Source organism: Triturus cristatus, chromosome 9 (assembly GCF_964204655.1).
Source record: "Triturus cristatus chromosome 9, aTriCri1.1, whole genome shotgun sequence".
Classification (NCBI taxonomy): Eukaryota; Metazoa; Chordata; class Amphibia; order Caudata; family Salamandridae; genus Triturus; species Triturus cristatus.
The window spans coordinates 789,875,331-789,902,481 of record NC_140592.1 but is presented as its reverse complement, the minus strand read 5'-3'; the positions used below and the strand labels follow the sequence as shown (position 1 = coordinate 789,902,481).

Sequence of the window (27,151 nt, the reverse complement as noted above, 5' to 3'; positions counted from 1 at the left end):
AAAATAGTTATTGCTGATATTGAACAGCATTATCATGCATGCACGCATATACATCATGAAGCTTAGCGGCTATAGTGTCACCACACACAGGACAGTGTGCATCATGACAGGCCAGACAATTTGTTTTCTGTTTTCATTCACTTTTCAGACACGGCAGACTCCCATTTTGGAACTATAAACAAAAATATAGTAAGTGTGATCCACATGGAGCGGCTCAGAAGCAAATTGCAGCTGCAAGGCCGTCCCAAAAAGATGTTTTAAAGCATGACAGGGAAGCAGGAGGAGCAAGGTGTCGGTGGAATGAACTGAGAAAGCAATGGGGGCAGGGAGCAACAAAGGACATTGAAAGAAAAAGTTAAAGAAAATAGCAAATTAAACAAAAGCAAACAAACAAAAGCAAACAACCCGAACTGGATAGGCAAGGAACAGGGAGCAACTCAGAGAGCGCAGGGGTACAAAACAGGGAGTGGCAGACGAAGCAACAGATGATCTGAGAGGGGGAGAGAAACACAGACATTGTTCATGGGGAGCATTTTAGTGATGAAGCACAATCCAAGAGCTGACAAAAAGAAATAAGTAGTTCCCTGAATATGAGAAATGGAAGGATACAAGTCATCCAATTAAAAGGATGATAACGAAGCTATGCTTCAGGGCAGTGACAAATACAAGAAGTACAAGAGGAGGAAGAAAAGCAAATGAGGGACAAGAAAGCAAACCAATACTAAACAATAGACAAGCACTAAACCCACTGTAAGTTGCTAGTGTGGTTCACAAGCGGCCTTTTTGAAAGACCAAAAAAAATGCCTCACCGTGGGCCCAATTCACAGAGATATCTCTTTGAGACAGTGCAACTTACTTTTGGCTTACTTCTGAATTTACAAAAGTCACATCTACTTATGGAAAATGTGTAGGAATCAGGCCCGGTGTGAACTAAAATTAAGTGCATAAAGAATACTTTTCAAATTATACCCAACGGTCAGTTTCGCATTTGTTTTCAAATGCCAACATCAGAAATTAGGCCTCTCACTCCCTCTGCCATATATTAGGTTTATTTCCTTGTCTTGACCTACTCATTTGCAACCAATCTTCTATGTTACCTATTTGCAATTTAATTTCCCTTAAATTGAAAATTTCTCATGTCCCTAGAAGTTGAGAAGGCATAAGGAAATCAGTATTTCGATGCCAACTAAATGTCTTCATAAGGATAACACTAGGTTCCTTGACCATCACTACTTCATTCAAAAATCAAATTGTTTTCCCAATGGTCAAGTTTTAAAGCAAGGCGAAAGTGTATTTGGCTGGGCATTTTATTTTATTTTGAAGAGTGAAACCAAAGGGATCCAGGTATACCTTAGTTTTCTGAAATGCATAATTTGCTTTACGTGTTGCCACAGATTTCCTAAGGCCTCTTCAGGGTGCTGTGCTAATAGGTGTAAGAGATATTTCTGATTAATGTATAATATTTACTTAGTAACATGAACGTTTTGCACTAAAAACAAAAATGATGCACTTTACAAAGCTACGTTTTCTTAACATTGGCCAAACAAGGTGTAAACTAGGCCCAAATCCATCTTGATTTCTATGGGTCTATGTTTTCATTTCTCACTGTTTCCCCAGATAGCAAAATGTACACAACTATTGGTGTGTTGTTCTTGGTGAACCCTAGAGGAGGCCTTTTCGTCAAAATGTAAATGTTCAAGGCCCTTCTTGCCTGCTCTCAGTGCGTCTATTCATTCCAGGAGTCAGTCACTGGTCTGAGTGCAACTAGATTTGTAATGTCACATCAAATGACATTAGGTCAAAAGGGGACTAATTATTAATTATTAGGGGACAATGTATAGCAGTAGTTCTTAACCTGTGGTCCGGGACCCTTCAGGTCTGTGAAGCCTTCTCAGGGGGTCTGCAACTGCTTAAAAATTAAATAATATTAACAGATTAAGAAGCAGTATACATATTTGCAGGTCTCATGCAGATATGCTCAAAGGCAATCTTACAAGAGCGATAAGTGCGGTACGATCTAAGGTGGCCTTCTGGATATCGTTGCCTCTGTCGGCAATGGGCCGCGTGGTAGTGTCTAAAATGGTGGTCCTCCCCCGCCTTTTATATTTCTTTGCCAATCTTCCAATAGTAGTCCTGCCATCTATCTTCCGAACTCTGGACGCCATACACCTGGACCTGATATGGGAGGCCAGATGGCGAAGGGTGAGCCTTAAAAAATTGCAGCTAGAGACACACAAAGGGGGGCTAGGGGCACTATTATGTGAGCCAACTACAATGGCTGTCCTACTGGGCTGCGGGTCGCAACTTGCAAGAGCTAGAGTACACCGTGCAAGACATAAGCCAGAGGACCCTGCACACATTACTACTACCAAAGAGCAAAATCCCCCCAAATGCACCGCCTTTACTGTGAACAGCGCTACTCTGCTGGAAAAATGCGCTGCAGTATATGTCCCTCTGCCTTCTGTACGCTGATAACATCCCGCTGTTGGGGATTCCAATACCTAGTGGAAGGCTCACGAGGTGCAGGATACAGGCTTAGTCGGATGAAGGGGTCGACACGGTAGGAGCATTATTTAACAATAAAATCCTCTTAGACCATGATAATTTTGTACGGGAAACTGGGGTGCCAAACCACTTATATATGATACATGCTGCGATATCGCAATATGTAAGGAAACACTGGGTCCCTCAGCGAGACGAACCCCCATCACATGAATTATTTCGTTCACTATACTACATGGGAGAGGGACGCCATCTCGTCAAATAGCTATATGTCGGTACCCGGGTGCATGCAGAAGTGCCCCTCACCGACCTAAGAGCCAAATGGTCTGGGGACATGGAGCGGGAACTGTGCGACAAGGAACTGGCCGATATCCTAGAACATCCCAAAAAAAAGGGACCCGCAATGCAAAATTTAAATTTATACAATGCATGGTTCTCCACAGGGCTTACCTAAAACCACGCCGCCTACAGTGGATGTTCCCAAATACACAGTATTACTGTCCTCGATGCAAGCCGGAAGAGGCAGGCTTAATCCACATGTTATGGTCATGCCCGCGCCCTCAGAGGGTTTTGGGAAGAGGTCCGACGCGCCACAGAGGCAGCCACACACCTGCACATTGTGGACTCCATCCCGGAGTGCCTGTTAGGCCTCCGCCAACGCACAACCCCCCAGAAAGTCCAACTCCGATTCCTAGACCTCGCTCTCATAATAGCAAAATAGTCCATAACTATGGGGTGGAAGACCCCTGCGATCTACACCTGGCACAGCAAGGTAGTGCGAAGGGCGGGGCCGAAAGCGCAGCTATAAGACGGGAGGAGGCCCGGGGGCTGCGTAAAAACCAGATATCCATGGAGTGGGATGTTATGCTAGAGGTCTTCAAAGTCATAGACCCCAACCCTCTGCCTAGCACCCCGAATGCACAGTAGAACACAATGACTAGTCGCAGCGCCCTGAGATGCAGTCTACAGAAGGACTAGTTCCGATGCACGACCACCTGCATTAAGTGCATCATTCAAGTTAGCCTAGGACGCAACACCACATCTAAATGTGGACATGTTGGGCCAGAACAGGGGGAGGAGGGTGGGGGAGGGGTAGTTGTTACTAATTGGTAAACTCAATTTAAATGTTGATATTTGTGCAATTAAAGTGATGTACTGCATGTATGCATGACAATATGACAATGGTGTTAATTCAAATACTGGAAATGTAGCACATGCAACTGACTGCTGCAAAATACAAAGATTGAAAGAAATGTAATGTGCAAATTTTCTCATTGGAGGCACCCGATATAACAAAAGCCAATAAAGTATGGGTTGTTTTTTTTGGGTTTTTTTAACAGATTAAGAAGCAGTATATGAATAGGAAGAAAATTTAAAACTGGAAATTTTTAAATGTTTGGAAAATGTGAAGGAATTTGAAATTGGCGGCTAAAAATTAAGTTTGTTTCCTCAGATTGATTTGTGAGAGCACTGCAAGTGCATGAAACAGAATATAGTATGGGCCATAAGCGGCTTCAGGTGAATTTAGAAAAGCTCCAACCTTTCCATTAAAATTTTGATTTAAAAAAAAAAGAAATTTGTGAATTAAATAAAATATTTCAGCATTTGTGTATTTGTTTGATGAATACTTGTTTCTGTGTTTTTGTGTATTGTCTTTCAGTACAAATCATTAAAACTACTTAGGCCAGGTCCCTGGCTTCCAGTAATGACTCAGAGGGAGTCCCAAGATTCCAATAATGGTTCAATGTGGGTACCCAGGCTCCAGTAATTATTAAGTGGGGGCCCACAGAAGTCAAAAGGTTAAGAACCATTGTGTATAGAATGGTGCAAGGTAATGTTGCATTATATTCTGTGCTGTGATTTGTTGAACCTATGTAACAGTTTGATCGCTTTGAGAAGACTGTGATTTCGACTGTTTATTTTGTTAGAAAAAAGTATATCATTTTGGAGGAAGCCAGACTTGGGGAGCTTGTCTTGATGCACTAGACATGCAATGTGAGAGCTGCAAGAGCAGACCTCTGTCTGACTCATGCTTAGAAAGAATATCAAAATAGTTAAAACTTCTGAGGTTTGATTAATGTCAGATTTCTCGCAGCATTTGACTGAGCCTAATGCGAACTCCCAATACAAGATTTGTATGCATTCTGACCGTGTTTAATCATATGCTTTCTGTAATAACTTAAATCTTTAATAAACCCTTATGGTTTCTAACTTATACTCATCTCAAAATGGCTTATTTTATTGAATATTTAACTTGATTTGCGGGCAAATCTAATCCATTAAGGGGTACATTTCCTCATATATTCTTGGGGATAACTCTGTCCCAGATCCTGCGGAAGCGCTTTAACTTCTATCTTATCTCATTATCAAAGATAGCGTCCAGATAGGTGTAGTGAAATTTGATAAGTACAAAGATGAATGTCAAGTTACTACTAGGTGGTTCGCTTTGTCATACATGTAAAGGAATAGTTGTTGGAATTACACTGATATTCACGGATTCCTGAAATTAAGCCATTCTTGTTTCATTTTGATGGAACAAGTTTGTCACGAACATCCTTCTGCACTTTCAAGTCTGCTGATGCTAGGGGGTTGTTTGTTCATGCGGGTAGTAGCTTTACAAAAGTGGATGGATATCCGAGCCCATTCTTGACAGAGGGTGTCAAATGAGTTCATGGATGCAGTGGGGCTCCAAAAAGCACTTAAAATGTGATAGGTCATCGAACTGGGAGCTACAGCAACGACCTGGGCCTGCTTCAGCACAATCTCTTTATTAGTCTGCCCTACTTTCTACTATTTAGAGCTGGACGAGCGATTATTTCAGAATGCTGACATACCAGACACCACTGTAGTCAGATCTTTCTAGGACTAGGGTGCAGACTAGTTAATGGTGCAGACTAGTTAATTCCACCGGGGAAGAGGGGAAAGAGGAGGAGAGAGAGAGATAGATATCTCAGAAAACAAATACAAGCCATTTGTTCATGCTTTCAAATAGTCCTCGAGTAATACAGCACAAAATCATGGGTCCTTTTTAGGTCTCGCCTGAGCCAGCGCATGCGCTGCCCTTTAGGTCTTGCCTGAGCCAGCGCATGCGGTGCTCTGGCGAGACTTTTAGTAAGGGCTTCAGAAAATGCTACCACTGTGGCCTAGAGCTTGCGGTTACGTGTGCGGGCGCGCGCTTACGAGCAGAGGCGCCATCTGGCTTTCCTCGTAATGCTCATTAAGTGCATCGCTCGCAGCGCGCGATCACTTCACTTTCGCGTTGTCTGGACGTCCTCTTGATGCTGTGTGTGCACGCGAGTCTCGGAGTCAGCCTACGTCGCGCTGCCCGGACGCCCTCATGACGCTCGGCGCGCAGTGCTCTCAAGTTGCAGAAATGGCTGCCCTCGCGCAGCGTGAATGTCCTGCTGGAGATCACGATACAGCCAAAAACTCCACTGCAACACTCAGCACTTATGAAGTAACTCTGATTTAATCCAATTGAGGCAATCCTTGTGGTATGCGCCAGCTTGTGAGTGTGCTGGCAGTCACAAATTACCTTGATCATGTTTACAGAGACCGTAACATTTGTAGAAGAGCCCCAGAAATAAAAAAGAAAAAAAGAATACAATTCCAGGTTCTCATTGCAACATAACTGTTCAGCTCATAGGGTTCACAGAAGACCATCGCTCCGGACCGCTAACCGCATTTGTATGTTAAAAATATGTATTTATCTAAAGTAGAACTTACCCCAAGCTCTAAGGAGTATGCAGATGTGTTTCATGGCACAGCTTTAATCTTCAGTGGGATGGTTTGGTCTGCAGAAGGTTTTAGTTCATCTGTTGCATTTACCGAGTGATTCATCCTGCTTAGTGCAGCTTCCGCTTTTTAAACAGGGGTATGCCAGGTTTTTTTTCCTTTGCAGTTTTATATAGCTCAAACTCAACCGGAAGGTATAGGGGTGCCTTACATGAGAACAAGTTACACCAAACAAGGACACATTCATGTTTAGTAGGCACGGGAAGGTTAAGTGATTTGTCTAAAATCACAGGAAGCTTGCCGACGCCGAGACTCGAACCTGGTTTCCCAGCTCCAAATTCGGCAGCTCTGGCATATTGAAACGTGTCACGTTGAACGATAGTAATGAATCTGTATAATATCAAGAAGCGGCATCGAGAAACTAGCTTAATTTAACCCCTTGCATGCCCGCCCCTTTCCCCGCCCAGTGCCGCGCCTTCCATTAGCGGGCGGAGTTCATGACGAGCTGGACTCGTCATGGGCACAGCGCCACCGCAGCCCATGACGAGTCCAGCTCGTCATGGGCACTGAAGGGGTTAAAGATGGGCTCATGCCACTACCAAGAACGCATTCTATTTTTCTTAATCTTTAATTACAGGTCTGGCTTGATAACGCCACTGTGTCTGTGCCTTTCCTGGTCAACCGAGAAAAAAAACATTTTAAGAAAACTAGAGTGAAGGAAGCCTGCGTGGAACTAAATCATTGTAACTGAGACTGTCAGTACAGTGCCTGTCAGGCGCAACACTGAGTTTGTGAACCGAGGGCAAGGCAAACTAACGGCACATTATGAACGCCATACACAAAACTAAACTGCTCTTCAATCAATGACCCCAGCCGTAGTAAAAAAAAAAAACTCAACTAACAACTTAATTTATTTAGGATTTCTTTTATCTTTGTTTTTTTTACACTCCGACTCCAAGTTCTTCTGCCTCGAGGCCAGGCACGGACAAGCAAGAGAGGTGACAAATTCAGAAGGAATACCTCTCTCCGACTCCACTGCTTCATTCTTCCTCGTGTGCGACGTGCCTGCTGTGCTGCAGGGCTGACACTGCCTGCCTGTGATAGCAGGTAGGCTAAGTTAATGTAGCAGTGCCATTTAGCATGAACACTGCCATCCAGTTGTTCCTGCATGCCTTGCTGCCTCGATTACCTTGGGCATTTCACTCCCCAAGACACTGGCTGCAATCAATGAGAGGAATGCTGTGGTGGTGACAAATGGCCTAATGCACAGGAAGGGTCTCTTCGACAAAGAGACTAAAAGAGCAGCATACCAACAGCAGAAACATATTAAGGGCACGGCCCTATGCTGTATTTTTTTCTTTTAAATATAGCGCAAACTCAACCCGAAAGTACAGCGAACGCTTCACACGAGCCCCAATTGCACTGCATTGCAGACGGACACATTCATTTTTAGGCACAGAGAGATTCAAGTGATTTCAAATTACTTAAATCTGTCCATGATAATTTGCCCAGAATCACAGGATATTGAGCCTCCCGCTTAGACTCGAACGCTGGTTCCCCAAATACAATGTCGGCCGCTCTAACAGTTAAGCTATATCCTCTCAGCATGGCTGTATAATAAAGCAGCCATGCCATATACAGTGTTTGCCAGTGCCAACTGCTTTTCAACCCAAGCAGTGGCGACTGGCAGGGAACAGGGTGGCGGAGGAATAAAAATTCATTAAAAAAGAAAACCCTTATCCGGACACCGTTTCTCCTCGGCTTCGGTTCTCACACCTTCTCCTCTGCGTGCTGCTGCCGCACGCCGGAACACGCTATACCTCTGCAGCAGCCTGCCTGTACCCCAGATATAACAAAACCCTCAAACCATGCCGTTGCTACAGAATCCTTCACCTATGATGCTCAACCTCCAGGAACCACACCAGGTACCGCTAGTACCACTGTTGGCCGGTAACCTGGCCAGTTTGACAAACGGATAAACAACATGCTGCCAGACTATATAAACATCTTAAGAAGTGCTTTAAATGACACGAAAAGGCGGGAGTTCCTCAAAGGGGCGTGGCCAAAGAAGCGAAACAAAGCATATTTCCCTAGAGGTGTGGATTCTGTAATGAGGATATGACTTAAAGTGCAAGAACTGAAATTAGGAGTGAAAATGTTTCAATTCCACATTAAACATAGCACTACTAAGGTGAATTCAACACTACAAAGGTCTTTGTAGGAGGTAGTGGTCTTTGCAGTGTTTCAATAACTCCAGTTCTTCCCTTCACACCGCTGTCTTATGCAATCCCTCTGTTACTTCCAACTTTCATCATTTTGAAATCCTCCCTCTGCAGACCTCACACATCATGAACTGCTCTTCAGTGCCGTATTTCAGCTCCTCTGTATAACCTACTCCCGCAACCACACAAACCACTCATTATCTTTCCTCTAAAAGTGCTGTCAATATTTCGACCCTCACATTGCCTTCAGCCTCGGCTCCAGAGCTATTAATTGTCCTCATCATAAACACCGACGGACAATCTTAACTTATCCAGGCCTTTCAAAGGCGGCTCAGTACACAGCACGCACTATACAAGAGTCCAAAGTTAAATGAATAAAACTTCAAAAACACTATATCTAGAAAAAGCAAATATCCTTAAATTCTGCAAGGTTATATAAAACATGTGAAATAAAAACTGCAGAGTGATATGGCTTACCATGAGGGTTTTCAGTCTTTTTTGATTTTTTTTTTTTTAACTTTTACATTTAAGGATATATATTTGGGGCCTGAAAGGAACCAATTTCAAAGTCCGTTTTAATTACCAGTGGGTCTGAGACCCAACAGGACCCGCCCCACCCCACTTAAAGCCCTGATGATAAGCATTTACTGAGAGATCTGTGTTTAACTCGCACATCAAAAGATTCTATCCTTGTTGTTATGATAGCCTTTATCCTTCTAATGTTGGTATAATAAGTACCACTGAACTGGGCAATACCTGTTTCTGTCAGCAGTACTATAAAGCCAGTGCTGTGCGATGTCCTTTTCTGTGCTAAAGAAAATGGCAGCAGACATTGTGCCTTTCAATTTACAGAGACTTAACGTGTGTTTTGTATTTTCTCGGTAAGGCAAAATTAGTTGCATTTTTATTTTTGTTGCTTAAAGTTGCTCCAGTGGTTGTCTCTAGCTTTCTACTACATAGCCAAACTCTGGGTTATAGATTACATATTTCAAAAAAGGCTATGCAGTTAAACTATTAATGCACTAGATTTTCATTTGTAAAGTTTAACATTGAAATGCACTGCTCCTTCCTATGCCTGTTATTTTCCTAGGATGTCCAACTCATACGCCATTGCTTTTCTTGGAGCCGTGAGTTTGTCGTACCCCTCTCCACGTGTTTTGCTTTGTTTGTCTTGCAGTCTGGGGTAAGCTCCCCCCCCCACCCCCACCCCCGCATTACTTTCCTCGTCACCTTGTCTCGTCATTGTCCTGCTCTTATCGCAGTACATTTCTTCACTTGTACTCCTGGTCTGCTCTTATCCCAATACTTTGCTTTATTTGTCTTTCAGTCCTGTGTTTGTCCTGTCTTTATCTCAGAGAACTGTTGTTCTTGTAGTCCTATCCATTGTCTGTCCTGCTCAAAATTCCCAGAATTGGTTTTCATGTATTTTTTAGACCTCTTGCTGTCCTGCCCTTATTCTCGATGTATTGCTTTATGACGCCATTCCCAGTCGTTGTCATGTACTCCTGTTTGCCTCTTCCTGCTTCAGTGCATTGCTTTTCTGTCATCTTGTCGTGCACCTGCCATGTTCCTGTCCCAGTTTCTCTCCCAGTGAAGCGCTTTGTTACGCTCCGAGTGAAGCTATGGTTTTATCTTCTGCACAAGGAGGAAACATATGGGAGCCCCTTAGCATCCTGCAAACAGCCACACTTCTCTACTGCACAGCTTAGAAAAAGTGGCAAAGTCAATAGCTCTACCTAAACACTTATAGGCCCCCCAATGCATAGCCGATAGACCTCGCCTTTAGGACATTATAAGTGCTTAGTTATCCAGCACAATATCCTTGATTAAACAACATCAAGTGTTGCACGGCTAAACACTTATAAGGTCCCAAAAGCGAGACCTATTGGCTATGCCAATGCTTGTTTAACATTGAAGTCCCACCATGTTTTTGATTATCATTTATAAAATTGGTTTTGCAGATCTACACGACTTTTTAAGTGATTTCGCCTTGTATTTTTTACTTTCAGTGGGTATTTCAAAAGGGAACAAAATAGCATGTTTACATTTTTATCCCATTGTCTTTAATGGCAATGGCATAACTGTCCATCTGGTAAATAATGGCCAGGTGGCAACCCTTTTTCTGTGCCTCTGTTTGAGGTCATTGCTGTGAACATTGATGTTGATGGCTTACTTAGTACATACCAAAGTACATCTCAACAACAAAATTTGTGTCTATTCTGTGAAGTGTGCATCCGACTTTATAGTTTTTATTGGCATTTCAATAGATAACAATACATAGAAAGTATCTTTACATAATTCCTATGTTGCTTTGACACAACCTAGCAGTTGAATTAGGAGAATAAGAACCATTTGATACCAATAAATCAACATGCATTAAACAACTTCACCTCTAAATTTGCCCTTTGCGCACCCTCCTCCCCAACATTTCCCCCTCCCCTCTCCCCCACTGGGTCGCCCACAGAGGGGAAAATATCAGATGTGTTCTCAGTCCCTAGTGCTTCAACCCGACAAGGGGCAGTCACCATGACAGTTGTAACTGTAATTTCAGCGGTTCAGCCCATCGGCCCCATGCTTGGAGTGGTCTACTTCTCACCAGGCCTATGGGGGTCATCCAGGAATACCGTCCTCCAAAGACTCAGTCAGGGCCTGCATCATCATTCCCCAGGAGGGAAGGTCATCTGCCACTTTCTTATCTATGCACGTCTTGCGTATAGTGCTTCCTCTGCTCCTGTCCATCTATCAGGTCCCGTCCATTTATCAGGTCTTTCCTCCAGTCTTGCAGCCGGGGAGGTCTAGCACTCAGCCAGCATACAGCAATGCATATTTTTGCCACTGTAAGACCCAGTACCATGAATTTCTTTTTGGTGCCATCAGGGAGTAAAACCAGTAGACATTGCTTAATCCTAAATGGGAAATCCTGAATCAGACTTTCTGGTTTTATTTTTGTAGTGTGACATGTTGTTAGAGAATCTTTACCAGAAGGTGCTTTATATGTGACTCGTACATTCATGCATTGTCCCATAATTTTCTGAATGTTCCTTCAGTAAGTGGTATCATTTAAGGCTCTTTAAGCACTCTATGCTCCAATGTACTGTAACATCAAGGAATAACATTATCAGCATTCCGAGTTCTGTGGTAAACTTGAAATCAGTAGCAAACAGAATTTCTACCCAATTTCAAATTCTTAGCAGTGTGGAAATTGCACTTCCACCCATTACTTCAGGCCACACAAATTAGTTCAGTAATTACCTGCACTAAAATGTGTGACAAAAACGATATGCAAAGTGGAATGGCATGCGGTAATGTGTGTTGGTAACACCAGCTCCTCAAGTTATTCCGCATTTTCTAATTTGAAACTTGGAATCAGATGCAAATCCCGCCACTGGGAGGTAACAATATGGCTCCCAGGTCCTTGTTGTGCCTGACAGCCTCCACGCACACCCCAAGTTAGAACGAGGGGCTATGTTTTTTTTACTTCTACTAGTGACAACTAGTTTTTGAGGGCTCATGGTTTTGCAAGGAAGGAGATATTCCTTGTCGAAACGGCTGTTATTAATCAGGCCCTGAAGTGTCCTCATATGAAAAGAGAACTGCCTTCAAGTTAGTAATGCAATGTCTGCTGATGAGCTCTAAATGAAGCGAAATACACCTCAGCATTTGCACTGAAGCAAAATGTGAGGAAATGTATTACCACTTGAATCATTACGACAACTCTAATTAAACTGGGATTTGAGAATTGGCGCTAAGAATCAAGGACTGAATACAGACGTGATGAAGCTGACGAATTGGGAAACATATTACTACTTAATGCACTGGTAGACAGAGAAATAGTTTTTCCAAGTCCCAGAAACACATCTGAAAATGATTAATAGTCACATGCTGCTGAGCAGCCATAGTAAATGCTTTGGACATCAAAGACTGTTCGTGTGTCTAAATTTTCCTCTTTGATTTGACTATTGGTTTTGTTTCAGGACGAAATTAATTGCGTACCTTATGCGGGCTTTTTCTGCTAAATGGCTTGTGTAAACTGTCTGCGTGAAAGTGTGCAACATGGATATTTGCTCACTATTATCTGTTTTCACCTGCTTGATCTGCAATAAAGTATGTTCGGTGGAGGTGGTGAATGGGAGTAAATCTTGGCAAATGTATATTTTCTTGAAGAAAATTGTTTAAAGGAAAGCACTGTCTAAAATGTGACCCCCCCCCCCTTGGTACATGAGCAATTAATTCTTACTGTACCCATCAACGGTTAAGGTAATTCAAATATTACTGTCCTCCAGCCGCTTCTGATGGGGCTAACCATTCTGAACAAGGTAAAAATGAATAATCGGACAGAATGATTAAAACAGTTCTCAAAAAGCATGATCGTCGTTGCTGAATAAGTGAATAGTTTCCACTTCAGCCAGAGTTAAAAATAATTGTTTTTCCATGAAATATTATTTTAATGTATGCACAAGGTTTATCACGAGCCAACACCAAAGCAAAATAGCTGGCACCTGCTACAACCACATTACTAAATGGATATGATGTCCACGTTTTAGCAACCAGAAACAGTCTTTTGGAATTAATTTCTTTAGCTTCTTACAAATATGCGCAGCTAAATATACATTTTTGTGCAGTTTTATATAGCACTAACTCGAAGATGTTGGAGTGCTTTACATGGGCACCATTTACATGACACGAGGACGCCATTCATTTTTTTGGAGGCAGGGGAGATTAAGTGATTTGCCTACAATCACAGGAGGTTTAGTCGACGCCAAGACTCAAACTTATCAGGGATTTTACTGGTGCAAACGGCCCAATTCACAGAATCATGCCGTTTGCGAACGGTAACATGCATTTTGCTATGTATGAATTCCATTTTGCGATTTGGTAACATGTTACCGAATCACAATTTGGAATTGCGAATGCATACTGATTCGGTATTAGGAAGGGGCGTGTTTAGGGCGCCCCTTCTGAATACCGAATCGCAGCGGTATGTAAGAATGTTTTGTGACCTAAATGCGATCGATAAACATTTGCATTTTGCCACCTACTTCAAGTATTTGGTAACCCATTCGCAAATGGGAAGGGGTCCCTGAGGGAACCCTTTCCCTTTGGGAATGGTAGCGAAAACGTTTTTCCAGAGCAAGCAGTGAGTGGTCCCATGGAAAACTGCCTGTTCTTGTACAATAAAAATAAAAACTTATCATTTTTCTTTTTTAACTGCAACCCATTTTCCTTTAAGGAAAACGGGCTGTATTTTTAAAAAATGATTGCTTTATTTAAAAGCAATCACGGACATGGTGATCTGCTGACCCCGGCACACCACCATCGCTGTGATTTCAGGGATTCCTAATGAGTCACAAATTGCGACCTACTTCATTAATATTCATGAGTTAGGTCGATTTACAACCCACTAGGAACCACTAAATGAAACTCCAGGAGTTTGTACATTAGGAATAGCGATTACCTAATTAAGATTCGCAGAGAATAGCAATTAAGTAATCGCTATTTCCATTAATGATACATTTGGCCCCTGGTTCCCCAGCTCTAAAGTGGGCAGCTCTAGACGTAATGTAATGGGATTTCAAACCCACATCGGCTTCCAAACCAAAATGTCCCTCTTTGCAACTGCCTAATGTTGAGTGATGTGCATTATGTATTCTGTCTTCACAAAAAAATGCTGTGACTGCTCTATTTTGATGGTTTTCTTATGTCCCTCTGTATAGCGCCCAAGAGTTCAGAGTGCCTACTCCTCATATAAAAGAGGGCTCGAGTGGGTGTGACAGGACCAAGTATTCCTCCGTGTTGGCGCCCAAAACCGAATTGATGCAAACAAATGTGCATTTCTGCATAGTTTTCCCGTTTGTCCCTTTTTATTCCTCTTAAAAATCGATTTTGTCCCATATAATTTGTGGGAGATGAGGCTTATTCAGTATGCTGAATAATAATGTATTTATTGATCTTTTTAGCATTGTACGATAACCATTATTCCACTATTGCAGTGAATAATATTAATACGCACCCAAGACTAAATCCTCCATTTCAAGACTAGGGATAGTCTTTGTGCATTGCTGGAGAATGCTTTGCTGAACAGTACAGTCCACAAGGACAGTGGAGTCGGTATGTCCTCCATGAGGGGAAAAAGATCCTAGATAAGCTTGAGAAATTGCACGGAAGAAACTGGGGTGTAATGTCACGTTAAGACTCCACCCAAACTAGTGGTAGGGCATTATGTGAAGTCAAGTTTCTCTCTTTAGGAAAATGTTTGTGATATTGGAACAGGGGCAGTAGTCTGATACAAAGTAGGGACTGCAACGAGAAATGGAGAAAATAGTAATAAAGATTAAAAGGCAGTTTAAAAGCTAATGTGCCTATTCGGTGCTTTCAACTGTGGGCATTCAACTGGCCCCTGAGAAGGCCACGGACAAAGAACAAGCACAACTGTACTGTGTGCTAAAGACCCCAAAAATACCAATCCATCCTATTGGAAATGTATCCTGAGCATGTTTTTAAATGAGAAACAACCTCAGAAGAAAGATCAGAGGAAACGGTGCAACTGAGAAGTCACAAAAAACGATATCAGAGGTGCGTTGAAAGAGGAGGGCTTGTTAACTTGATGGCACTTGAACGTCCTTCACTAAAGTGCAATCAATAGCTGAAGAGATGGACACGGAGACTTGTCAGCACTCGCAACATGCAGATGGGAGCTTAATGGATTAACCACCTTCAGACGGCTTAAAAGGGATCTGGGATAAAAGAGGTCATTAGAGTGAAGCAATTTCCAAGTTTCCTAAGTCGGAATGAATGTATTTGCTGCAAGGAGGCCACGAGGAGGTTGGGAAACAACCTGAATTGAACAGAATTCCACAAAGACAAATGCAATATGCCCATATGAATGACGTTTTATGTTTTGAGCATTATAATGCATGAATGACTGTTTCGCGGTGCGAGAAAGCCTGAGGTATTGAAATTAAGAATATTGAATCAATCCTTAGTTTAGATTAGAAGGATGGACTGCTTGAGCACCATGAATCGCATCGAGAGGATGAGACTTCTCGCGCTCGATGACAGCTGTGGAACTCGGTAACATTTAAAAGAGACGACAACCCCACATGATAACACCTTTTTTACCCAGAAGGGCCTGGGACCAAGACATATCACCTTAGCAGTGAACCTTAATCTGCATGCCTATATACTGAGATATCGACAACTTTTGTAGTCTGTGCGAAAAAAACCCAGAAGAGGCCAAATATGCCCTGAAAGATCCACTGTAATATTCTTTGAATCAGAAATGTTAAGAACCAACTTTATGTATCCTCGGGGGCTGGCTGGGAGAACGCTGAGCTGAATGCTTTCATTTTTGGTTCCAAGTAAATCTTCAACCTGATTTTCTTACAGACGGTTGGAGAAGGGGGGCGAGTGCAGGGACAGTTTTAGTGACCAACAATTAGACAAAGCGGGACAAAACCACGAATAACCAAAATACAGGAAAAAGTGAAACTGTGGGAGGTATCCGAGTTCTCTTACTACAGACGACAGAATAAAGTTGGGAACTGTTACACGTACTTAATTGCAGCTCCTCTTCAAATAAAGTTACATACGTAACATACACGCATTCTTATGCTCAGCACTAACTTTTACCCCATCACTTCAACTGGCTGCTAGGATGGAATAAGAACCAATGTGCACAACCTAAATCCATCATGCTGTGCACCCGTGTGTTCGCATCCTATCCTGGTCGCCAGAGAAGCAACAGGATTTGCTTGCTTCAGTGATGACACTGAGATATGTCAGAGGCACAGCACAGGAAACTACTTTTAACTTAAATGAAATGGAGGCATAGTTTTCTGCCGCCTTCGATTTTTTGTGAAGTAATGAATTCTCTGCAGTAGTGTTTGAGCCGCAGCGACCACTGAATAGCTAATATACATGTATTTCTTATGTAGAGCTGCATATCACACTTCTGGTGTTTCTAAGCACTTAAAATAACAAATATCACTATTACTCAATGTAATTGTACTCAATTTACTGGCTTCGGAGGATACAAAATGTACATGGTCTTACTATAACAAAACTCCTAAAATGCAACTCACAGCAGAAGTCAGCAGCGAGCATTCACTTGGGTATTTTAATCAATATAGATGGTGCAACCAGACTCCGCGTTCTCTAACTTCCGCCGGTGCCTTAACAACATCAGTGATTGGATGTCTGAAAACCATCTAAGACTCAACGCAGACAAAACAGAGGTGCTGTTTTTTAACCAGAAAAATTCCATCCCCTCCTCCTGGTGGTGGCCCACGGCACTCACTCCCGCTCCCTTTCCCGTCCATTCGGCCCGTAACCTGGGCTTTCATTTCAATGACTCCCTATCATGTAAGACTCAGATTCAAAAAGTGACCTCTGCCTGCTTCCTGAAGCTACGCATGATCAGGAAAATCCTCCCCTACCTCCCTTTGGATTCCCGCCGGACAGTTACCCACGCTCTCATCACGTCCCACTTGGACTATGCTAATAGCCTCTATGCCGGAGCTCCCCAATACCTGATTGACCGGCTGCAGATTGTCCAGAATGCGGCGGCGAGGCTGATTGGCAATATTTCTTATCGTCAGTCAGTTGCCGCATATCGTAAGGAACTGCACTGGCTACCGGTGGCCAGCCGTATTCAGTTTAAGATCCTCACTCTGACTCACCGAGCCATTAATGATCGCGGACCAAACTACCTAAAAAAACGAGTTTCAATATCCCGGTCCATCAGATCTCTGAGATCCAATGACCTACGCCTTCTGATCTCTCCCCGCTTTAGACTATCTAGAATGGGTGGCAGAGGATTCAGTGTCATTGCTGCAAAACTATGGAACTCCCTGCCAGTCGATCTCAGATTCTGCCCTTCCGAATCTATCTTCCGGGCCAGACTCAAAACCTGGCTCTTTTCCAGACTCTGATTTATCATGCCACTTCCCCTGTTGTTCCTTCTCTCCCCTCTAAGACTCAGGTTCTAGCGCCGGAACACCCCTCCGGGGGTAGCTGTGCGCTTTATAAGCTACATAAAATAAAATAAATAAAATAAATATCTTAATTCACCATCGAGATACTGTATGCGGTTTAATCTGGGGGAGGGGGGTCTGCTCCATGGGATCGTCGTGCGTCGTGCCTAGCTACTGATCTCTTTACCGGATTTGGGGTGGTGAATGAAGGGAGAGACCAATGAAGGGAGCATATCTTGGCCTTCTGGTTTAAACAGAGATACACAAATAAGACCAAGACAAGGAGAACCTTTCTTTCCCCTCTTAAGAGAAACACATGCCCCAAATATTTTCTAGCGAATGTAGTAAAGAGGGTTCACTGGGAACAAACTAGATAGCAGGTACTACTTTCATCGGGTGTTGGGGATACCCAGGATCAATTGTTTCTTGATATAGCCCACTCAACCATCTGTGTCCCTGTTAAAAGTCTGACCAACTTGCTATCAAAATCTGCCCAAGAGGTTGTCTACAGCAAAAAAATGATATTTACAAAGTGAATAAATCTCAGTTTGGCTAAATGTAACAAAAAACAGTAAAAATAAAAGTCAAAGAAGTTTAATTTAGAGCAAAGACAGTAAAGTTTACTTTACAGTCAAGAAACTCAGGCGCTGTTACAGCTGTGTCAGTGAGGTACAATAAGCACTTGACTTACCGGTCTGAATGCACATGCTAAGGAGGAGGTATATGGAATAAGATGCTAGGCAGGCCACTAGCAGCAGTAGGATGCTGAAAAGAAAAAAAAAACAGGAAGTAAAAAAAGGTCTGAAAGAGGTAACATTATTATGCATTCCCCTTTTGTCCTACACGCTGATCACATCGGCATGAGTCAACACCGTTATGCCTTTTGTGCACAGACCGTCAGCTGATCAATTTTCCTAAACTTGTCAACACATCACTTTGCTGTTCAAGGTTATTTCTGAACTTTGTCTACAACAGAAGGGAACAACAGCAGATGCATCCCTTTAAAAGAAGAACCTGACGGGAGAATCTAAGTTAGAAACACTCACTGTCATACTCTGTCAAACAGAAAACAGTAATACAGTCTGACAACCTAAACAACGATTAAAGGGATCTTTACCAATTATTCCCAATGCGTGCTATTGTAGAGGTGACTGTATACCACACAGTGAGGCGCTCAGACACCTCTTGCAGCAGCCATGGGATCCCAGGTCATAACATAACAGGTGTATTTGTAAAGCGCGCGATTACCCGTAGGTGTCCTGGCGCTGAATAACAGATGTTTATTGTTACCCAACTCAATGGTACTCATTTTATCGACCTCAGATAGGCTGAGTGGACCCACCGGGATTTGAACCTGTGACCATGAGGTGAAACACAGGCCCCTGCAGTGGCTGCTTTAGTCCACTGAGCCACCAGACCCGGTCATGCGAGACACCTTCAGTCAGTCCTTGCTTTTTAACAGCGGTGCTCTGCAGGCAGGCATTTTTGAGCACAACTTAAAATGCCTACAACGCTAAACGAGCATTGGCAATCCAATTATGTCTGGCCAGGACATGCATGCACTGTCTTTTTGTTATTGTTGGTAATCATATGTAATAAACACATAAAATAGTAAAAAATATTTTAAAAAAATATAAAGTAGTTGCCCAGATGCCTATGCACAGTAGCAAAGGCACAGAAGCGCACTCTTTGAGGCAGCTGTGCACGTGATCAGGCAAAATGCTGACAGTCACAGTGCAAGACTATAATGGATGAAGAAACCTGAACTTTGCTCATTGCTCTATGCAGTGGTCGTAAGAAGCATAATGTGAATGACAGCTGAATAGACCAATTAATGGAGAGGGCTGGCTAAAAGCCGCAAAGCGTACTATATATGTAAGCATTTTATTAAGGTTTTTGGCGAAAATATGAGGCAGGCAAAACAGCTAAAGCTGTCTCTAAGCCAGACCTAAAATAAAAGCCTGCAGGTCTCGAAATACAATGGTCTATCTGCTAAAAAGCTAGGACCGACTAAAGGTATTTCATGGCATGAGGACACTTGTCAGCTATGACCTTTTTAGGTCTGCCGTTAACCAAGACTTTTTGATTTTACTAACATTATATGATATACTTACTTAAAGGACTCTTCATCTAACCCCCTCAGTGATTTGTCTGATGGTCTATCATTCACAATTTTATTCTGCCCATTACAGAATACAACATGGGGCAGATGGTCAGCCCACTTCATCCACTGGTTAATTTCACTGTGAGACAACATTTTGCCTCAGTACTCTTACTCAGCATCTGAATGAGTCCATCCTAGAGCGACTCTTTCTTTAGTGCATGTCAGAGCAGCTCCCCTGTAGCTGTAGGACAGCATTGATTAAATGAGAGCGCCTGTATCTCCTTTCGTTGCTACCGGACGTTCATTTGCCATGCAGAAAGAATGATAAGACAGTTCCTTGCTTTCAAAACCAACCAGCCATTTTTTTTTCTTTAAACAAAATAAATGCCAAACTTCCTAAAAAAGAAATAACTGTGAATTATTTTTGAAAATGGACACAATAGTTCCTGAAACTTGCTTTTTTAAATAAACCATTGTATAAATCCTGTGAAACAAACAGAACTCTCTTTCGAAATCACTTTTAAAATTCCTGCTATTCACCCAAGCCGAAATGGCCACCGATGTCATACACAAGTGAATGTTGCAAAGCAGACATGTTGAAGTTCAGTCTTTTGTCTTTATCTAATAGAAAATAAGGTGAGGCATGTGTTAAAAAATAATTTTCAAAACATCTTCAATATGTAAATTAGAGAATTAAAGGCTTATTATATTAATAATCTTACAATATCACGATTTTAAAAACTACTTTTTTGCACACACAAAATTAAGAAATATTTACCATTAAATTTTACTGAATACAGTTCTTAATCATTTCTACCGTGCTCTTTTTAATATCAAGCAATCCAAAGGTAGTGCTTTTATTGAGAAGTTCAGATGTAGGGCCAGCAACGTTCTTTGCGTATTAGTAGGTTTACGGTGTCGTGGGCTTCGCGCTTTGGGGTTAGGGCTTGGCGGTTAGGGGTGTTATTGCTACACTTATTTGTGCCACAAAAGTCCTTTTGGCTTAGAAAGTGCATTAATAATAATCGTCCGACAGCTTGTTTGGAGGCTGCCTCATAAAAATAGAATCTGCCTCTGAGGGATGCTATGCCTGCGTGGTATGTTAGCATACATAGCTTTGCTGGACTTAGTTGCTGGCTTTCAAACCATATGCTCCATTCATCACGACTCATCTCTGCACGTCCCTTTACAAGGGAGCGAGCACCCAAACAAGATCCATATATGCAGTGCCATGGGTTATCCTTGTGAGGTTCTCAACAGGGGGTGGTCCCGGCCCTGCACCCTCCATTTAAACATTGGCAACAGTTTATGCTTTTGGAGACCTTTTCTCTTGCAACTTCATGTCAGACCATTCACACTGTGGGGTTTGGGACTCTTCCGATTGGTGTCTGCCATGTATGCTACAGAGTGTAGCTTTGTTGCCCCCAAGTATTTGTTCTATGTTTTCAAATTAACACATTTCTGTCCTCTTATCGCCCCGTTTTGCTTTGTGTCTATTTCCTACTTGTGTTTTATGTTTGGAACTTCATTACATACTGTGACTCTTTGTCAGAGTTTCTCTTTTCCCATATCCTCTGTCACAGTGAAGTCTCTTTTCCATTGTTAAAATCTTCCTAGGTCTCCCTCTACTGTAGATACGGGCAAAGCTGAAAGTTGACAGAAGAGATTGAACTAACAAATTGATAACTATCAGTCTAGCACACACTCATTTCCATAGAAGCGTAGGGCTTTGTGGGAGGAAGAAGACACAAGGGTTCAAGTGAGAAGCCAGAATATTGAAGGACCAACACTGGCACTCGATCACAAGGCAGCTCTAGAGGACAGATTTTGGAGCTGTCATGTAAAACTATAATTTTATGCCCCTGCCCCTTTAGCCACTCTTTCTCCGATAGCAACAAAACAAATGTAGAGGTCATTTATTGAAACCTCACACCTTGTTTGGCCTTCCTTTGGTGATGCTGCAAGGAAGTGGTCTAAAGTAGCTCTAATTTTGTGTCCCAGGGAAGTTTGGCTTATGCTATTTTTGCTCTGGATCTAAACCTAGCATTCCTGGGTGAGTGCTCTGGAGAGACCCTACTTGTGCAAGCATGGTCAAAGCAGTGCACACTTGTGAGCGTCTGAAGGGGGTCACTGGGATAATGGAACATGAGACAATGGCAGAAATCCCCCAATCTAAAGTTAACCACTTTTCCATTTATGTGCTTATTCATTTTCATTCATTCATATATATTCCAACTCACTCTCTCCCCACCTAGGTTTCATCCTCTCTCTTTTGGATCAAGTTGCAGCTCACTGACAAAATACAAAAAGGCTATACGTTGATATGCTGTTTGTGTTCTTGCGTGAGGTGACCCAGTATAGCAGGTTGGGCTTGACTGTTCCAACTATAGCAGGACCAAGATTGATTTGTAAACAACTGATCCCTGGCTAGAGTGGTGCACTTGGCAAATCCAAATGGACTGGAACAGGTCCTGAATAATTGCCAGTAGCTGAGATTAATTCAAGTATTTCACCCATGTCTTTTTTTCTTTCTAAGTGAGATCCTATAGGTGCGAAAAATAAACCAAGATGTGTTCCTGTGCTGTCTGTGCCACTGGACTCAATGTGCATCTCACTGACAAAGCCCAAAACACTGCAGCAACAAGCCTAAAAACTCAGTGTATGAGACTATCAATGAGCCATCAAATATCATTGGCCCTCACTGTAGCAAGACTCACCAGAAGCAATTCTAATTTAACTCCGGCTACGAGTCTCAGTGACTCTCACCCCGGTAACAAGTCTCAAAGACCCTCACTCCTGCTGCAAGTCTCAGAACCTCTCACACCGGCAGAAAGTCTTAGAGGCTCTCATTCCAGGAGCAGTGGCGGCTGGTGACATTTTCTCATTCCAGGAGCAGTGGCGGCTGGTGACATTTGAAAGTGGTGAGGCGTAAAATGATTGTCATACTGCACCACAGCGAGCGAGCGTAGTGAGCGAGCCCGAACAACCTAAGGGGGGGGTTTGAAAGAGTGGACAAATGGTGCATTTTCGAGGAAATTTGAGAAAGCAGGAAGGTTAATAAAGCAATTGTGAATGTGCAGTTATTACATTAATAAAGAGATGTCATATAACTGTTCAAAAAAAGACAAGAAAACAAAAGTACTGCTTCACTGGCAAACTCTGTAAAGTAGCGCTAATATTTTTGGGTGTAAATAAAATCAATCTAGCCATTTTGCGAACACTCTGACTTGCTTAATTTCGTTTTTAGGTCTCGCGTATGCAGCGCTGCATAGGAGAGACCTTTAGTAATCGGTTCGCTTTTTCGCCCAAAAACGTGCACGCGTTGCATTGCTTTCAATGGCAACGCGTGCACGTTTGGCGATTCCCTTGCGGGAGCGAGCTTTGGCAACATCTGTTTGTAATTAACTTCCAAACAGATGGTGCCCAAGACTCGCTGTGTGTTCTCTTAGCCGCACTCCCCCCACCCCTCCCACTTGTTAACCCGTTTGTTTGCTGTTTTTTTTACAGTGAAGCACAAGCTCCTCTGCATCTCCGGCCCTCAAACATCCATGCCCCTCCGCTGAATTTGAAAAATAACAATATCTCAACTGGTATCAATCTGAAGGACAAATAGACATGTATGTATAAAATATTACTTGAAAAGAAAACGGGAGACTCTAGAATGTTTTTAGAATGTGCACATTGCATCATATATTTGCAGACGAAAATTCAAGAAACAGGAAGATACAGTTGTAGCAGCACTGTAGGCAAATTAAATGCGAAAACAACCCGAATTGGACTTGATAGGTATTTTTCATGTACCTACCCTAATCTCAACGTGGTTTATGGGTTATACTCCTGTGGTTTATTACAACCTCCTCTGAATTTGTCACTTCGCCACCTTCACTTTTGCCCTCCTATGCTTAAAATGTAGTTTGTTCAGATCCTTACTTATTAACCGCGCCACAATCACTTTAGGTTTTTTAATTAATTAATTAATTTTGCCGTTCCTCAAAAGCACACCCCTCCTACTTACCCAAACAGCATGGCCGGACGCCTTTACCAATGGCGCCGCTTTTACTTTAAATTTAATGAACAGGGCTGGGCTTCTACATACTCGGCTTTATTCCTCCACAGCGCCAAGCTCCTTAATTGTTGTGGTCGATACATTATTTAACATTAACCGAGTCACAAGACAACAGTGAAAAAGAGGTTAAAAAAAAAGAAAAGGGGGCAGGGTAGAAACACCCTGACTCCCTAGGCCTGCTAAGGGGGTCCCAGAAGGACCCTCAGGGCCCAAAAAAGCTATAATTTTTTTGTTAACAGCAGACTTCACGTTGGGGTCGCGAATCCCGCCGAATTAAAAAAAAAAAACATGAAGTGTGGAATCCCGCGCTTCATTTTAATGAGGTCACCAGGTGGGCCAGGTCCCGGGGGCAATGCCAAAAATAAATAGCGGGGGCCCGCAGCCCCGGGGACCGCCACCTCCCCGTCACATATTACATTACTCATGACATGGTCAGTGACATCACTGATGACATCACTGATGACATCATCCATGAGATAATCTGATGCACCTCCTCACACCCTAATATAACCTTTGATACACCCACTCTAAAATACAGACTACCATATTCAAAACCATAGACACACCAATACCAGTTACTACATACGCACTCACTGATTCTTAGGTCTACACACACATCCACTCATTCCCCATACAGTAACTCATACATGCAGCCACTCATCAATACAGCACTATCATATGCCCTCATACACCTATACATACACTCACACACAGCCACTCATCCATAGACTTACTCACACACCTCCTCAGTCATGCAAATAATCAATCACACCCATTTACTCGCCTATACAGTTTTACAAAGACCACCTCAATTATTTATACAAATACTAACACATACTTACTCTCTTATACAATCACTCATACAAGCAGACACTCATCCATACAGCTACTCTCGCAATCACTCACTCTCATGTATAGTCATTTATATATCCCAACACTCCCATATACTGCCTTTCACATATGTAGTAACTCACATATTTACCACTGGGACATCCACTCACTCACCAACACACCCATACACACACTCACCCACCCACACAGCCCTTCACAGATGTACTCTTGAACCCATACACCCAGTGAATCACCCACTCACACGTCTATGCACACAGAGTCATCCACCCCCCACCCACTCACAAAGACACTCAGGCACCCATACAGATACTAAGACAACCAATCAATAACCCATATGGACAGTCATGTAGCTACTCACCAACCCATGCAGCCGCTTATACACCAACTGACAGACTGATACAGACATTTACACAGTTTACTCACTAACCCATGCATTCAGTAAGATACACTTAATCAGTCACTTATACAAGCAGTCACGCACCTACTAAATCATCCATTCAGACACTGATACACCCACTCATTCTTCAATACACCTTGGCATGCATATATATATAGGGCGGAGCTTTCATGATGACCAATAAAAGTGGCAGGAACATTTATCCGATAACGATGGAAGCCACCTGTTAACCTGTTAACTTGGGCGCTGAGGAAGGCAGTCGTTGCCGAAATGCATTCGCCATGTCATCTGTAAACCAATAAAGGCTTCCTTGAACTTCCCTTCTGGGTCCTGCTCTTTCGCAAGGATGAGATTCGTTTTATTTAGCCTGTGTAAGCCAGAGACACATCACTGCGACCCCCGCTTCACTAAGGACTGGACCGAAACTGGCGCTGCTTCGGCTGTTCTGTTTACTTCACGGTAGTGAATTGGTTCGTGTCCGCCTCGAGGACTGGGAGCTCCGGAGCAGTGGTGCGGTGATTTCATTGCACTTTGGGCGGCGTGTATCTGCACAGCTGCCCCTGCTGATGAAAATCCTGAGACTTGGGGCTGAAGCGGTGAGGGGGCTCGGGGAAGCGTTTCTTGGACACCACAAGCAGGACATTCTGGCCAACATCCATATCGGAATCCTGCATTCCGCCCCACCACATGGTGCAACATGCCCCCCATCCACCACTTACCTGAAGCGGAACACTGCATTCTGGTTGTTGGAGTTCTCGACCACCTTGGGAACTACTAGCAGGGGGAGCTTCGTTCTACAGGGCGGAGCTTTCATGATGACCAATAAAAGCGGCAGGAACATTTATCCGATAACGATGGAAGCCACCTGTTAACTTGGGCGCTGAGGAAGGCAGTCATTGCCGAAATGCATTCGCCATGTCATCTGTAAACCAATAAAGGCTTCCTTGAACTTCCCTTCTGGGTCCTGCTCTTTCGCAAGGATGAGATTCGTTTTATTTAGCCTGTGTCAGCCAGAGACACATCACTGCGACCCCCGCTTCACTAAGGACTGGACCGAAACTGGCGCTGCTTCGGCTGTTCTGTTTACTTCACGGTAGTGAATTGGTTCGTGTCCGCCTCGAGGACTGGGAGCTCCGGAGCAGTGGTGCGGTGATTTCATTGCACTTTGGGCGGCGTGTATCTGCACAGCTGCCCCTGCTGATGAAAATCCTGAGACTTGGGGCTGAAGCGGTGAGGGGGCTCGGGGAAGCGTTTCTTGGACACCACAAGCAGGACATTCTGGCCAACATCCATATCGGAATCCTGCATTCCGCCCCACCACATGGTGCAACATGCCCCCCATCCACCACTTACCTGAAGCGGAGCACTGCATTCTGGTTGTTGGAGTTCTCGACCACCTTGGGAACTACTAGCAGGGGGAGCTTCGTTCTACAGGGCGGAGCTTTCATGATGACCACTAAAAGCGGCAGGAACATTTATCCGATAACGATGGAAGCCACCTGTTAACTTGGGCGCGGAGGAAGGCAGTCATTGCCGAAATGCATTCGCCATGTCATCTGTAAACCAATAAAGGCTTCCTTGAACTTCCCTTCTGGGTCCTGCTCTTTCACAAGGATGAGATTAGTTTTATTTAGCCTGTGTCAGCCAGAGACACATCACTGCGACCCCCGCTTCACTAAGGACTGGACCGAAACTGGCGCTGCTTCGGCTGTTCTGTTTACTTCACGGTAGTGAATTGGTTCGTGTCCGCCTCGAGGACTGGGAGCTCCGGAGCAGTGGTGCGGTGATTTCATTGCACTTTGGGCGGCGTGTATCTGCACAGCTGCCCCTGCTGATGAAAATCCTGAGACTTGGGGCTGAAGCGGTGAGGGGGCTCGGGGAAGCTTTTCTTGGACACCACAAGCAGGACATTCTGGCCAACATCCATATCGGAATCCTGCATTCCGCCCCACCACATGGTGCAACATGCCCCCCATCCACCACTTACCTGAAGCGGAGCACTGCATTCTGGTTGTTGGAGTTCTCTACCACCTTGGGAACTACTAGCAGGGGGAGCTTCGTTCTACAGGGCGGAGCTTTCATGATGACCAATAAAAGCGGCAGGAACATTTATCCGATAACGATGGAAGCCACCTGTTAACTTGGGCGCTGAGGAAGGCAGTCATTGCCGAAATGCATTCGCCATGTCATCTGTAAACCAATAAAGGCTTCCTTGAACTTCCCTTCTGGGTCCTGCTCTTTCGCAAGGATGAGATTCGTTTTATTTAGCCTGTGTCAGCCAGAGACACATCACTGCGACCC

At 43.4% G+C, this 27,151-nt stretch overlaps 1 protein-coding gene across 1 annotated transcript in view; it reads right to left on the bottom strand.

Moving 5' to 3' along the window:
* Nucleotides 1–27,151, bottom strand: part of SLC38A6 (solute carrier family 38 member 6) — a 393,044-nt gene that overhangs the window by 313,238 nt on the left and 52,655 nt on the right. The window contains exon 3 of the mRNA XM_085626179.1: nt 18,123–18,196. Within this exon, the coding sequence (XP_085482305.1) occupies nt 18,123–18,196 (74 nt within the window). The remainder of the gene's footprint in view (nt 1–18,122; nt 18,197–27,151) is intronic.